General features: G+C 41.6%; 1 protein-coding gene across 4 annotated transcripts in view; it reads right to left on the reverse strand.

Moving 5' to 3' along the window:
* Positions 1–16,764, reverse strand: part of nfic (nuclear factor I/C) — a 475,870-nt gene that overhangs the window by 101,953 nt on the left and 357,153 nt on the right. For all 4 annotated transcript variants that reach the window (XM_060845893.1, XM_060845894.1, XM_060845896.1 and 1 more), the window contains one exon: positions 14,833–15,007. In XM_060845893.1, the coding sequence (XP_060701876.1) occupies positions 14,833–15,007 (175 nt within the window). The remainder of the gene's footprint in view (positions 1–14,832; positions 15,008–16,764) is intronic.

A 16,764-nucleotide genomic window follows, 5' to 3' on the forward strand; every position in this document is an offset into this window, starting at 1 on the left:
CCTCCCAACTCCTGTACTCAATGCTCTGACCAATAAATGAAAATATACCAAATGTCTTCATTACTATCCTATCTACCTGCAACTCCACTTTCAAGGAACTATGAATCTGTACTCCAAGGTCTCTTTGTTCAGCAACATACCCCAGCAACTTACCATTAAGTGTATAAGTCCTGCTAAGATTTGCTTCTCCAAAATGCAGCGCCTCGCATTTATCTAAATTAAACTCCATCTGCCACTCCTCATCCCACTGACCCATCTGATCAAGATCCCATTGTACTCTGAGGTAACGTGTCCACTACAGCTCCAATTTTGGTGTCATCTGCAAACTTACTAACTATACCTCCTACCTTCACATTCAAATCATTTATTTAAATGATGAAAAGTAGTGGACCCAGCACCGATCCTTGAGGCACACCACTGATCACAGGCCTCCAGTCTGAAAAGTAACCCTCCACTGCCACCCTGTCATCTACCTTCAAGCCAGTTCTATATCCAATAGGCTAGTTCTCCCTGTATTCCATGAGGTATAACCTTGCTAACCAGTATCCCTCGAGGAACATTGTCGAACGCCTTATTGAAGTCCATTTAGATTACGTCCACCACTCCACCCTCATCAATGTTCTTTGTTACTTCAAAAAACTCAATCAAGTTTGTGAAACATGATTTCCCACGCATGAAGCCATGCCGACTATCCCTAATCAGTCCTTGCTTTTCCAAGGCAAGTAGATACACATAAATCCTGTCCCTCAGGATTTCCTCCAACAACTTGCCCTCCACCAATGTAAGGCTCACTGGTCTACAGTTCCCTGGCTTGTCCTTACAATGTTTCTTAACACGGGGCACCACATTAACCAAACTCCAGTCTTATTTCACCTCATCTGTGACTATCGATGATACAAATATCTCAGTAAGGGCCCAGCAATCACTTCCCTAGGTTCCCAAAGAGTTCTAGAGTACACCTGATCAGGTCCTGGGGATTTATCCACTTTTATGCTTTTCAAGACATCCAGCACCTCCTACTCTATAATGTGGACAGTATTCGAGATGTAACCATATATTTCTCCACATTCTAAATCTTCCATGTCCTCCACAGTAAACACTGAAATAAAATACTTTTTTAGTATCCCCCCATCTCCTGCCGCTCCACACATAGGTTGCCTTGCTGATCTTTGAGAAGCCCTATTCTCTCTCTAGTTATCCTCTTGCCCTTAATGTATTGGATTCTCCTTAACCATATTTGCCAAAGCAATCCCATATCCCCTTTTGGCCCTCCTGATTTCCCTCTGAAGTATACTCCTACTGCCTTTATACTCCAACGATTCACTCAATCTCTCTTGTCTATACCTGACATGCTTCCTTCTGCTTCTTACCCACCCTCAATTTCTCTAGACAGCCAGCATTCCCTACACATACTGGCCTTTCCTTTCACCCTAACAGGAGCATGTCTCTGGTCTTTTGTTATCTCATTTTTGAAGCCTTCCTATTTTTCAGCCGTCCACTTTACCTGCAAACATCTGCCCCCATTCAGATTTTGAAAGGTCTTGTCTAATACTCTCAAAATGAGCCTTCCTCCAATTTAGAATTTCAATTTTTAGATCCGGTCTATCCTTTTCCATCATTACTTTAAAACTAATGGAATTATGGTCACTGGCCCCAAAGTTTTCCCCCACTTACACCTCAGACACCTGCCCTGAACTATTTCCCAAGAGTAGGTCATATTTTGCACCTTCTCTTGTAGGTACATCCACACACTGAATCAGAAACTTTTCTTGTATACACTTAACACTATGGCAGTCCCAGTCCACGTTTGGCAAGTTAAAATCTCATACCAGAACCACCCTATTATTCTTCCTGCGATCTCCTTACAAATTTGTTTCTCAATTTCCTGCTGACTGTTACGAGGTCTGTAATACAATCCCAATAAGGTGATCATCCCTTTCTTATTTCTCAATTCCACCCAAATAACTTCCCTGGATGCATTCCCAGGAATATCCTCCCTAAGAACAGCAGTAATGCTATCCCTTAATAAAAACATCACTCCCCCTCCTCTCTTGCCCCTCTTACTATCTTTCCTATAGGATTTCTATCGTGGAACATTAAGCTACCTGTCCTGTCCATCCCTGAGCATCTTTCTGTAATTGCTATGATATCCTCGTAACATATTCCTAACCATACTTTGAGTTCATCTACCTTCTCTGTTAGGCCTCTTGCATTGAAGGAAATGCAGTTTAATTTGTCAGTCCTATCTTGTTCTCTGCTTTGTCCCTGCCTGCGCTGACTGTTTGACTCATTCCTTTTTGCAATTGTACTGGTCTCAGATTGATCTCTTTCCTCACTAATTCCCAGGGTCCCACACCACCACCACCCCCATCCCATCCTACTAGTTTAAATCCTCCTGAACTGCTCTAGCAAATCTCCCTGCTCAACATGGTCATCAGTAACATGGAAACTCTCCCCAAACTACCACATCCAACAACAACAGCATATCATTCTTCTAAAGACCATCTTTACTCTTTCACAGTAAACAGACTCAGAAAATAGCACCATCTTTTTTGCTCTAAAAAACGTGCTTCAGGCTGTTTTATATTTTAAAAATTATACACTTATCTGTTCCTGTGCCATGAGCTCTCCCACACAGGTTCCTCCAAGGTCAGCTGTGAATTTTGCTGTTTGTTAGTTTTTCCTAGATTCACTCCAATGATCAGAGATACATGGACTCAAACAGCTAAGGCAGTAACCGTGCAGATTCACTGCTGTATCAGTCAGCAGTGTAGGTTTCTTTCTCTCTCTCCCTCATTGACCATGTGGTCGCTGCCTTTTGCTTGTCTTTGTCCCTTTTAAAAGTGCTGTTGTTTTGACTTTTTACCCCCGAAGTGCCAAAATAATGCAACAGCACATAAAACAGTAATTGTTGCTCCTGGAATTTGAGGAAATCACCGCCAAGACCTAAAATACTCAAAAAGGAGCAGCTCTTACAGTCACAATTTTTTCCTGTCCTCCATCTTGGATTACCCAGAATATTATACTAGATTTAAGTTTGGCAAATGCTTAAATTAGAAGTTCTCACTTTTGTTCTCAAATAAATACATCTGATCCCTGTCTACAGCTGTACTAGTCACACAACCTTCCCATACAAGACCCCTTCCAGTTCAGGTGCAATCCATCCTTCTTATACAGAAGAGATTCCGATGATCCAAAATGTGAAACCCTTCTCCCATGTACCAACTCCTCAGCCATGCATTCATCTGCTCTATCCTCCTATTCCTACCCTCACTCGCTCGTAGCACTGGGAGTAATCCAGATAACACTACTCTTCAGGACCTCCTTGTAAAATTCATGCCTAATTTTCTATATTCTCCCTTCAGAATCTCCTCCTCTTCCCTTCCTATCTCATTGGTTCAATGTGTACAATGACCTCCTGCTGATCCTTCTCCCCTTTGAGAATATTCTGCACCCTCTCTGAGACATCCTTGATCCTGGCACCAAGGAGGCAGCACACCATACTGATTTTTTCACTGCTGGCTGCAGAAACGTCAGACTGTGCCTCTAACTAGAGAGTCCGCTATCACAATCCTTCACTTAGAACCTGACACACCCCTCATTATATTAGAGCCTGTCTCGATACCAGAAACGTGGTTGTTCATGCTACATTTCTCTGACAGTCCATCACCCTTTACGTTTTCTAAAACAGCGTACTTTTTGAAATGGGGGCAGCCATAGAAGACTCCTGCACTACCTGCCTACCTGTCCTATCCTTTCTGGAGTTACCCCATCTACCTGACTGTATCTGTGGCTTTTCTCAATTCTTATAACTGCCATCCATCAAACCCCGAGCTCTGTAAATTCCCCATTGCCTCTAATTTTCGCTCCATGCAATCTGATAGGATTCATAACCAAAGACAATTCCTGCAGACATGATCATCAGTAACATGGAGACTCTCCCTAACTCCCACATCTGACTAGAAGAGCATATCACTCTATTAAAGGCCAACATTACTCCTTTACAATCTACAGACTTTTTGTTCTTAAAAATGCTCCAGTCTAACCTATGGTTCATATTTTCAAAATTTAATCAAGAGACAGATTTCAGTAAAACATATAATCAAGAAAGAATCCACTCTACTCACTACTGCAGACTTACAGCAAGGTTACATGTTAAAAACCATGCAACTTTTTTTTATATTCAACAGCATTTTGTGATTGCAAGTTAACACTATTATGTCACATTAAGATGCCATAAAAATCCCTGTTTGAGGATGTAATCTAATAGGCAACTGCAAATCATTAAGCATAGTTAACATGAGGCCAAGAGATAGTTTCTCCTAACTCAGGTGGGTGTATAACAACATACGAATGAAGGAGTTCACTCATCATTGTGACCAATTATAATCCAACAATTAATGCCAAAGAAATAAAGTAACTTTGTTCCTGTTAGTGAGATTTTGCTGTGTATCAATCAGCAATTGCATTTGCCTAAAATAGAAACTATTGCAAAAGTAATTGACTGAATTGATAACATGTCCTGAGAATGTGAAATGTGGTACAATGTTGAAAGCTCAGTCTAGTTAAATTCTTGGAACTCTTTCATCATCTATCTATTCATCTATTTAGAGTTTATAATTTAGTCCAGTGAAAACAAAACCATGTTTGCTGTAATCTAAGTAAAAGAAATGAATATTACTTCATAAAGGCATAGCTTTCTTATTTATTTTGTTCAACATTTAATATGACCATCTTGACACCCACAATTAATTGATGTTCTGGGAAGATTTTGTTTTTATCAACTACCGATAGAAATATTGGACTTCAACCAAAAGGTTCTGTGTGAAATTCCCAGATCAGGTTACAGTATAATGCTGGTCAAGATGTTCTCATTTTGCATCAATTTCAGTTATTGGGGAATGAGTGGGATTTTATAAGTCATGCTTACAACCAACTGAAATTCACTCTTGTTTTTAACAATGGGATCAAAATTATTAAGCTGGTTTCTCAATTTGATAAGAAAACAATCAAAGCACTAAGTCACTCGAATTTTGAAATTACCTCAGCGAGAACTAGAATTACTCAAATGCACTGTTTAATTACAAATTATCCACTCTCTTGGTACTCTTAAACTATTCACCGCTATCATAATTTTTATCCAGTAAAATGCGTGTTTATGCCAAAACTACATGCAGCATTGGGGAAATAAAAGACTTAGTAAATTTCCCAATGCCTATTAAATGTTATTACTACAATGTCTCCATGAGGATTTTTCCTGATTTTATAACTTTACAATGAAATTACGCCCACCCTGTGATATCTTTTAAGTTAAATGCCTGCAGCTTTGGCCCCATTGATGAATTGTTGAGTTATAATGCATAAGATTTCACAGATGACAAGACTGGAATTAACCATTCTAAATATTTTTGCTTTTCTTGTTAACAATGCATCAAATTAAAGTATCACATTCAAAAGTGTAAATTACAGACAGTAATTTACAAAATTGGATGATTTAATTTAGTTGTTGGCACACTGCTGTCAATAATGATTTTACTTATTGGAAAGGACAGGAAACTCTTCTGTTAGATACATCACTGGGTGGGGTTCAATGCCAACTTTTTATTCAATTTTTACAGGATGTCCATATTTTTTCTGTTGTGGTCTATGGTAATTAAGGTGCTCAAAAGTGATGTAAAAGATGAGCTAAGGTAAACACCCTTTTGCTTTCTTCTTCTTCTCACAGAGAAACACCTGGCAGGTCATGACTAAGATTGGAATCTCGACATGCAGAACAATATAGCTTCAAGCCTGTATCGTAGCAGTCCAACAAATGATGTGCTGCCAACAGTGTTAACAGCAATTTAGGATTTATTCATAGAATCCCTGCAGTGTGCAAACAGGCCATTTGGCCCAACAAGTCCACACCAACCCTCCAAAGAATATCCCACCCAGATCCATTTCCCCAATCCTATTACTTTACATTTCCCCTGACTAATGCACATAACCTACACATCCTTGAACACTAAGGGCAATTTAGTATGGCCAATTCAACTAACCTGCACATCCTTGGACTGTGGGAGGAAACTGGAGCATCCTGGGGAAACCCACACAGACATGGGGAGAAAGTGCAAACTCCACACAGTCACTTGAGGCTGGAATCGAACCCGCGTCCATGGCACTGTGAGGCAGCAGTGCTAATCACTGAACTACCATGCAGCCCTTTTAATTTATATACTGCTTTCGCCATGCCAGATAATGTGAGGTTTTTCACAGAGGAACAGTAACACAAACAAAAACACAGCCCAGAAAAGGTATCCAGAGAGGTGACTCAAGATTAGATCAAAACTTGTAAGACTTCTAAAGACGATAAGAAATACAGATAAGAGTTTTTTCTACTACTGATGGTGCAGTGAGGGGCAAGAGGTATATACTGAGGAGGAGAAAACATAGCATCACTGGAGATGCAGCAGAAGTCAGGAGGAACAAAGCATAAAGGCACTTCAAGATAAGCACAAGATCTGTAAACAGGATATGCTAAAGGTTAAGGAAGCTGTTCAGTTTAACAAGGTCAGGAGTGATGGGGAATAGGTGTTAAAACATGAAGAAATAGGGAATAGATCAAAGCATGAAGAATGACGTTGATGATGGGAGGAATATACTCAAGTTTCAGGTAGCCACTGTCTTGGAGGGTGGTATCGTTTTGGAACTGTGTTCCACAAACAGCAGTTGATAGTAGATAAATTGTTACTTTTAAATCTGAGATAGATAATGGTTTGTTAAGCAGAGGTACTGAGGGATGTGGACCAAAGACAGTATATGGCGCTGGCCACAGATCAGCCATGATCTCATTGAAAGGAAAGATCTTGAAAGGGTGCTTGACCTTCTCCTGCTCCTATTGATGGCCATGGCAATTAATGAGGTTGTGAAGCATCAGGTCCAGCTTCGATCAAGCACATTGGTAAGGTTGTTGTTCATAGTTTATTTATTCTAAATTAAAGGCTAGGGAGAGGGAACCCATCAATACTGAAGAACTGGAGCTAACATTGAGCATCAAAAATGTGGCTGTGACTTGGCAAGGTGGCAGCAATTCTGCCATGGACGGCTCTGCATAACAGCCAAATCATATTGGTATTTTTTGTCATCCCTAGCCAAGTTATGTGGAGGAACTATTAGTTAAAAACCTTACAGAACATATACTAGTTAATGTTTGGGAGCAGGAAGGATGCCAAAAGGAAAAGGAGCGAGCAAATAACAGCAGGGAGGACATTCTCCTGCAGCACCGAGCACACCAGAGACCGCAGCAGCCACCTCTTCCAAACCCCCTGGGGACCTGACGGACTCACGGGAATTGGCAGCAGCGATGGAAATACTTACCTCAAAGGTTGGGGCTGTGATTGAGGAGATCTGTGAGGTAATCCATGCCCAGGTCCAATCCATTGTGCCCATGCTGCAGAAGCATGAACAGGAGCTCCAGAGCCTTGGGGAGTGGATGGAGGAGGTGGAGGATTGAACCATGGCCTCGGAAGTGGCATTCGAGTCCTTGTCCAGTCGGATCCAGGTACTGGAGCAGGAAGTGCAGGCCTCATGAGACCAGGTTGATGACCTCGAAAATCAAGGTTGGAGGACGAATCTTCGGATTGCCGGGCTTCCGGAAGGTGAAGAAGGTGGGAAGCCAGTCAGCTTCTTTGAACACTGGCGCCTGCAGCTCCTGGGCCTTCAAATCGAGTCCAGCCAGCTGCAGATTTAAAGGGCCTATCGGGTAGCAATGCGCAGGTCTGGGCCAGTACAGTGCCCATGCTGAGACCTAGTGCATTCCCACACATACAGGGACAAGCAAAAATTGGTAGAAGGATCCAGATCACTGGGAAAAGACCCACAGGCACTGCTTCAACATGGGGTCAAAAATCACGTTTATCCAGGATTTCTTGGCATCTGTAATTCGAAAGAGGAAGTCCTTTGATGAAGTTAAAAAGAGGCTGAGGAACCCGGGCATCCAGTACTCCATGGGGTACCCTGCAGTGCTCCATTTCAGCCACGAGGACTCAGTTCATATGTTTGACTCAGCGGATAAAGCTAAGACCTTTGTAGACACTTTAAAATACACTGACTGGTCTGAAGAATACGGTTAATGTCCGTCCTCTTTTCCTTCTTTCCCTGTGTTTTCCCTTTTCCCCCTTTTTTCCTTCTCTTTTACTAATAATTTTTTTAAAAATCTTGGAATATTTTGTTCCTATTATATTTTTATAACTGGATTTTATCACGGGAAATTTTGGAGGTGTCATCGGTTGTCTCCCTTCCTTTTAGTTCTCTTCCTTTTTTAGTCACAAGTAGGGGTGACATGGAGCGGGGGATGGGCGAAGGACTTATCCTGACTTTGTCCTTTTTTGTTGACTTAAGGATCATCTCCTTATTTCGTATTTTTTGCCTAAGGCTGGGGCACAGTCCAGGCTTGAAGGAGCTGTGAAGGAGGGGATGAGTAGGGTCAGTGCCCCTATGAAAAGGTGGGAGCATCTCCTGTTCAAGGTTTTATAGTTGATTTTCTTTATAGTTCTTTGGTAGCAATAGTTATTTGTTGTTATGTTAGAGTAGTTTTTGTATACACAGTTCTGTGACTCTATAAGTCTTTATTTATTTGTGCTCAGTGCTTTGTAAGCAGGGTTCATTCTCACCGGGGTTCAGGGGTCTCTGAAAGGGGATATGGATAAGTGTCTTATTAAAAGGTGCACCTGGAATATCAAGGGAAGTCATTCACCTGTTAAAAGGAAAAAATGTGCTTTCTAGCCTTAAGAGGGAAAGTGTCGATATTGCTCTGTTGCAGGAAACCCATTGTGACGATGGGGAACACCTGAAGCTACACAGCGGTGGGTATGACCAGGTATACTTAGGTCGGCACGGTGGCACAGTGGTTAGCACTGCTGCCTCACAGCGCCTGAGACCCGGGTTCAATTCCCGACTCAGGTGACTGACTGTGTGGAGTTTGCACATTCTCCCCGTGTCTGCGTGGGTTTCCTCCGGGTGCTCCGGTTTCCTCCCACAGTCCAAAGATGTGCGGGTCAGGTGAATTGGCCATGCTAAATTGCCCGTAGTGTTAGGTAAGGGGTAAATGTAGGGGTATGGGTGGGTTGCGGGTCGGTGTGGATTTGTTGGGCCGAAGGGCTGTTTCCACACTGTAAGTAATCTAATCTACTTGTCATCCTTTACTACTAAAAGTAGTGGAGTGGCCGTACTTATCCAGGAAAAAATCTTCCATTCACATTATTAGAGCAGATGAAAGATGAGCAAGGGCAATTTGTGATACTTAAGGCCTTGATACATGGGGAGAAATATGGTATTTTAAATGTCTACTGTCCTCTAGCACTTCCCCTCAAATTTTTTGTGAGTGCCTTTTCTAAGTTGTGTGCCTTTAGAACACAGCATATTTTTATAGGGGGCGGATTTCAATTGTGTTTTGGATCTGTCGGTGGGCAGGATGGCTAGACGATCCCCAACTATTTCTTTGCAGGCCAAGCAGGTGACTGACCTATGCGAGGAGTTGGGACTGGTGGACATTTGGAGATGTCTTCACCCCTACGACAGGCACTTCACCTTTTTTTCAAACCCACGTAAATATCACATGAGGATTGGCTGCCTTGACCTTCCTGGATTCAATTATGGGTTGTAAAATTGAGAATACAGCTATCTCTGATCATGTGGCAGTATATTTGGAGGTTAAGGCCAAGAATGAACAGCTAGGATTGCAGGAGTAGCATCTGAATCCTTTTCTCCTCAAGGATTCCAAATTTGTGGAATATGTTTTGAAGGAATTTCAGGAGTTCTTGACTATCAACTCAGGCACGGCTGGTAGTCCATATTTGCTATGGGAGACCGTTAAGGTCTTTGCTAGGGGATTAGCTATTTCCTATTTGGCTAGCCGGAAATGACAGAAGGAAGAACAGCAACGTCTACTTGAGACGAGGTTGAAGGCTACTGAGGCGGCATATTTTGTGTGGCCTTCAGTGACTAAGCTATAGTAGATCACGGTCCTCCAGGCTGCCTTGAATTCAATACTTACACAAACTGCAAAAAAACCCTTGCTTTTGCTAGACAAAGGTTGTTCGAGTATGGGGATAGACCAGGGAAGTATTTAGCGTATCTGATTAGGAAAACACATGCTCCCAAATCCAGTACTGCAAATCGAGACAGTGCCGGGGTCCAGTGCCAAAGGATTAATGAGGCTTTTCTGAGTTTTTGCTCTGAATTGTATCGGTCTGGAGGTTGTGAGGACAGGAGGACTAAAATGGAAGCCTTTTTTAAGAACCTGGACCTCCCGGGGGTAACCTTGGAACAGGCTTCTCTCCTTAATGCCCCCTTGACAGTTCAGGAAATACAGGACGGTAGCTAGGCAACTTCAGAGTAGGAAAGCGCTTGACCCTGATGGTCTCCCAAATAAGTTTGATAAGGAGTTTATAGGGATTCGGTCAGAGCTGATATTGGAAATGTACCATCACTCCTATATGCATGAATGCTTACCACCATCTTTGAGAGAAGCTAATATTTCCCTCATTCGTCATACAGGCCCATCTCTCTATTAAATTCAGATTTCAAGATTCTGTCTGAGATCTTGGGGCTGAGATTGGAGATGGTGTTGCCCTGTATTGTCAAAGAGGACCAGACAGATATGATAAGGGGCTGTAGGTCTTCTAGTAATATTAGAAGGTTGCTGAATTTGGTTCAAGTATGTCAGCAATGATCAATCCAGGGGTTGGTGATTTCCTTAGATACAGAAAAAAACATTTGACTGGGTGGAGTGGCTGTATCGCTTTTATGTCTTAGAGTGGTTTGGGTTGGGCGGGGTCTTTGCAAGGTGGGTGGAGGTTTTATATCGCCACCATCTGGCTGTGGTCATCACCAACCGGGTGAAGTCTGGGAACTTTAGGATTGGCAGGGGTAGTCATCAAGGCTGGCCCCTCTCACCGTTGTTGTTTACGTTGGTGATAGAACAGGTGGCAGAGGCTATTCATCAAAAAGTGCATGAAACCGCTCTTGAAATGGGACCGAGGGTACACAAGATTACACAACATGTCCTTCTGTTTTTATTGGACCCAATGACCTTCATACCTCATCTGATACAAAGTAATAATTAATTTGGGGGTATTTCAAGACATAAGAACAACTTTGCAAAGTTGGAGGCTATGCCTTTAGGGAACCTCAAGGAAGTGCCAGAGGTTGAAGGTGGCCCTAGGTTCCCTCTTAAGTGGTGATGGGCAGGTTTCCGATACCTAGGCATTTTTATTAACCCCATGTTTGATCGGTTATTTTGGACTAACTTTTCTCATCTGCTTGACAATATTAGGCAAGATCTCCAGAGATGGGAGGCACTTCCAATTTCATGGTTGGGCTGAATAGCTCTCATTGAGATGAATGTCCTTCCTCATTTGCTTTATCCCATGTGTATGCTCCCTATAATGTTTCCTAGGTCAATTTTACAGAGACATTTAGGTTGGTTTAGTTCCTTTGTCTGGCATAGTGGACAACCCCTCATCAAACTTACTAAATTGCAGTTGCCTCAAGGATGGGGTGGAGTTGATTTCCCAGACATCAGCAGGCATCAATTGAGCACCCTGCTGTCCTTTGTATGCGATTATGCAAGTAAGTATCCAGGCTCAATACGTCTGGATATCGAGCCTTATTAACCTGTTGTTCATGGATAACATAAGGACAGTTATGGACCACTGCCAGAGCCCCTTTGTTATTAGTACAGTCAAGGCATGGAGGATGATGTGTCAGAGTGAGGGCTGCGTATCCAAGACTTCACAACTCATCCCTATAGTTGGTATGCCGGGGTCCTGACCAGGGATGATGGACTCAGGGTTCAAACTATGGGCAGCGAGAGAAGTTTCAGTCTGGGAGACTTGTTTGAGGTGGGGAGGGATTATGATGTCTTTCAAGCAACTGAGTTGCAAACACGGGCTGCCCAACAGAGACCTTTTCCGTTTTTTTCAGGTTTAGGATTTCACCCTGAAGAAGACTACGCTTCTCACTAAGCCCTTTAAGCTGATAGAGAGAGGTTGTTGCTACATTCCACAAGCCTTTGGATGGGTATATGAATAGGAAGGGTTTGGAGGGAAATGGGCTGGGTGCTGGCAGGTGGGACTAGATTGGGTTGGGATATCTGGTCAGCATGGGCAGGTTGGACCGAAGGGTCTGTTTCCATGGTGTACATCTCTATGACTCTGTGACACCCCCTCGGTTAGTGCCCTCTATCGCCTGCTGGATAGTACAGCCTGGCAGGTTATTAACTGGTTATGTGAAGTCTGGGACCAAGAGATGGGGCTGGAGATCTCTTGTGAAATGTAGGAGAACATACGGGAGAACGTGTGAAAGATCTCAATCTGTAATAGGACATGCACTATGCAGTTAAAGGTTCTGCACAGGGTTCATGTGGCACTGGATTGTCTGGCAAAGTTTAGAAAAGGGGCATCTTCAATGTGCCCCAAATGTAAAGTAAGTGTAGGTACTCTTACTCATTGCTTCTGGACATGCCACAGGCTCCATGTTTATTGGAGCACTGTTGCTGGAGAGTAGGGAGGGTATTGAGGACCGAAGTTAAAGTAGACCTGATATCTCTCCTTCTAGGTCTACTAAATTTATCATCTTTAGATGGGCATGGGAAGAAACTATTTAATATTCTTGCATACTGTGCACAGAAGAATACTCTGATGAATTGGGTGTCTGCGAACCTGCTGGGCTTGCTGGGATGGCGGAAATTATTTATGGAGCACATTCCTTTGGGTTTCTTTTACAAACGTGAAGCACCACATAACAGACCTGTTTTATAAGACATGACAGCCCTTTTTGAGTCATTTGGATACATATTCATCCTCTATCTTAACTAGGGTGTTTGTTTAACTGGGATGGTTTGGTTTGATGAGCTCAGGGGCCTGGAGGGGGACTCGTGAGTTAACACGGATATATATGCAACACTCCAGTTCTTTAGTTTGTGAACTTTGTGCTTGTGTGTTCTTTCATTTTTTTTTGTTTTATTAGTCACTTACTTATTTATTGGTGCTGTTTTGCACAGTGTTAGGTTTTGTTTTGTATTATAGAGTAGGTTAGTAGTTAGTAGACAGTAGCTGCACTGTAATTTGCGTTTTTCTTAATTATACTGGTGTTTGTTATTTGTTATATTTTCAATAACTTTATATTTTTGTGAAGTCAAAAATTTTTTTTCTTGCTAATAGATATATTTACAAAAAATAAGTGGTTGTGCTTTTTCCAACCAAATGAAGTTGTGATTTAACCAAAGTCAGCCTTGACATGATACAATAGATTATGAGACGCAGAGAAGTGGTGAAGTGATAAAGAGATAAAAGTTGAATATCTTCAGCATACATTTGGAAACAAGCCACACTTGCAATCTTTTCAGTCTGGTCATTGATATGACCAAGTTTGGGCAATGCCTGATTGCAGACGTAATGTGAAATGACAGCAATTCAAAGCAATGATAATTAAAATCAAACACATAATGAAGTCTTGCTGCAGCGGACTGTAGGTTGACAAAACATACACAAAAGAGAAATAAATAAATACCACAGATGCTTGGAATTTGAAATGAAAACTGAAAATAGCAGCATTTGTGGAGAAACATTTAACATTTCGAATCCAACCAATTCTGAATAAGTCTTTGGATTTGAAACATTAACTCTGTTGCTCTCTACACAAATGCTGCCAGACCTGCTGAGTTTCTGCACCAATTTCAATTTTTATTTGATATTATATATTACAGCAACATCAGCATGTAGAAACCAGGTATAAACAGCTCAGAGAAACTGGGCTGGAGAAGGGTAGTGAATGAATTGGTCCAGAGTCAAATCTGGATTTCAACTTCAGATTCACTAGATGGAAAGAAGCCTATTTTGTAAGCAGGTGATATGGGAAAATGTATATGGAAATTCAAGATTTAACTTTAGAGTTTACCCAAAAAAAAATGATGCTGGTGACTGACAAGAAGAATCACTGATTTGGATTACTAAAAAATTAGTAGATAGGCACAGTGGCTCAGTGCTTAGCACTGTTGCCTCTCAGCACCAGGATCTTGGGTGCAATTCTCGCCTGTATGTGTGGAGTTTGCACATTCTCCCTGTGTCTGCGTGGGTTTCCTCCAGGTGCTCTGGTTTCCTCCCACAGTCCAAAGATATGCAGGCCAGGTGAATTGGCCACACTAAATTGCCCACAGGTGTGTTAGTTAGGGATAAATATAGGGTAGGGGAATGGGTTTGGTTGGGTTTCTCTTTGGAGAGGTGGTGTGGACTTGTTGGGCCGAAGGACCTGTTTCCGCACTGTAGAGAATCTAATACAGATACAGAGCTTTGTTAAAAAGCAATGTACTTGAACTTAGTAACTTGAACTCCTTGCTATTGAACTATCACAGTAAAAGAAAATGTTTAAACTGGCAATCTTAATTACTACAAGTAACGAATTCAAGTCTTTAAAATACTTTTTGTGAAGTACAATGCCATAGGATACATTCCATGATGCAGCTAAGTAATGATTGTTTCCATATGCATGTCTCACAAAAACATAACGGATATATTTTCATTTCTACAAATTAAATCATAACATAGTTGACAAATCCAAAAGTCTTATATGAATGTATGGGCTTCAGGACGTCTCAAGACATCAAATACTGAAGAGCCCTAAAAGTTATGTCTCATCAGTGGCGTGATTAAACTGAACAATAAAGTCTAATTACAAATAAGCACATTGCCTTTTTGTAGGCATTCTGTGAATTTTAAGAAAGTTATTTTTCTACAGTCTGAGGAAAGTTACAAATCTCTGCAATCTGTACTTATGCAAACAGAAAATGCTTACTGGGTGATGTTGGCGATGTTGCTCCACCCTCTGTGGTTGTTGTGGTTGTTTTGGTGTCTGGTGGCATTGCCAATGTTACTGATCTGGCCATGGATGGGGGAGGTGGCGGCGCCAGCATCTGTGTAGAAATGTAGTGGCTTGGGACTTTGCTTACCACTTGACCACTGCCATTCAGCTGTAAAGAAAACACCATACTTAATGATTATAATAAAAGAGATTCATGAAAGACACTTTGGAATTCTTACTATGGCAGACTGTATGTTACTGTAATTCAGATCAGATTGGTAAGACTGCTGTTTACATGGGGAATCAAACCTAATTTAGATCACTTTTAAGTTGAATAAATAAATATGTTGCATTCAACAGTTCTTCTGTTAAGAGGCAGGAGGCCACTGTTTTCTTGAGTGAAAACATGAGTGCAATTGCTCCAGCAGTCAAATATATCTTCATAAGTGGAGGACGCAGAATGGACTTTCTGAGACAAACCTACCTTCAACTAGACCTTTTGATCAGTACTGAATATAAATTAACGACGACATTAGAGTGAAAAAGAAATTAATGCGGAGTACTTTCAAAACCAACTGTGTTAAAAGGTGCAGGCAGCACAATTTGAATCCAGCTTAATAACTGATCTAACTCCATTGAATAGTATCAAATTGGCTTGACCAATACAAATATAAGGTAGTATTTAATGGAGGTGATTGTAGCGGTGGGGCAGTCTTGTCTGCTGGTTAAAAGTCCATGTCGTCTCCTTTGACGAAGACTTGCAGAATGAAGTCCCAATTTGGCACTTACTGGACAGAACTTGATCTTCCCTGGAGTTCGATCCCTCTGAGGACTGCCAACCCGAAGCAAGCAGTGCCTTGCTGAGGTGGTAGCTGCCACTGGTAACGCAGCCCAACTGAGGCCCAGGCCCTGAGGAGTCTTGGCCACAGGTGAACGATGGGAGGACAGCTGGGGAAGATCGCAAGACTGTTGGAAATAGTGAAGGAAGTATGGAGTACAGCAAGGGAAGGTCACCCCCTTAAGGAGGGACCTGCCCCTTGGGAGTGGCTTGCAATCCGAACGGATTTGTTTTTTAAGCTTCCAGCATAGCGAGTGCTTGGGCACCACGTGGTGAATACAAGCAGTGGTAAGGTGAGACCTTTAAGTGTGCATTAATTATCCACACAAGGTCCTAAAATGGGAGCAGAGTGGAAGGCCATTCAGGAACTTCCTGATTTCAGACTTAATTGGGGCTGAAAAGGAAAGGTGCAATAGTCCTTAAATATCATCCTCCTTTCTGATTAAGTGACCCTTACCTACCAGCAAATTTACCTATGGGGGGTGGGCATTAAATTCCACCCATTCAGTCAATACTTTTTTTTAAAATGACATGTTCTTGGATTGTTGGACTGTCTAGTTCCCTTCCCTATAAAATAATGGTTTAAAAAGGGTTTTTGCAATGATTTGACTGCTTCCACAGGCACACTAGATTTGTTGAGCTTGATATGTTAATTTTGCTTTTGTAGAATCTTAATTCCAACCTTTAAACTGTGGGTTTAATATCACTAGCATGGCCACACCTAGTTATCCAGATCAATCTGTGTATGAAAAAATAATGTAAAAATCACAATTTTTCTGAAAAAAGTTATTCTTTAATCAATATGAAATCTATTAGTAACCTAGACTGAGTGTTTTTGGACTGTAATTATAGATTCCTATTGAGAGGAATAAACATAACATTCATACTCAAAAACAAATTCTTCACAAGTGCAAACTACGAGATTTTGCATGTTTAATTAACCTGTCGTTCATGTATTATCAATTGGATGGTTAAGATTGAAAGTTTCTTCCAAAGAAATGCAAACATGACAAAGGCAGAATATAAGTTCATCCTTTTGAGAAGCTTTAGTAGTGTTTGGTCTTAAACATTTTAGTATTTTTCCTTAA

This window comes from Hemiscyllium ocellatum, chromosome 28 (genome assembly GCF_020745735.1).
Source record: "Hemiscyllium ocellatum isolate sHemOce1 chromosome 28, sHemOce1.pat.X.cur, whole genome shotgun sequence".
Classification (NCBI taxonomy): domain Eukaryota; kingdom Metazoa; phylum Chordata; class Chondrichthyes; order Orectolobiformes; family Hemiscylliidae; genus Hemiscyllium; species Hemiscyllium ocellatum.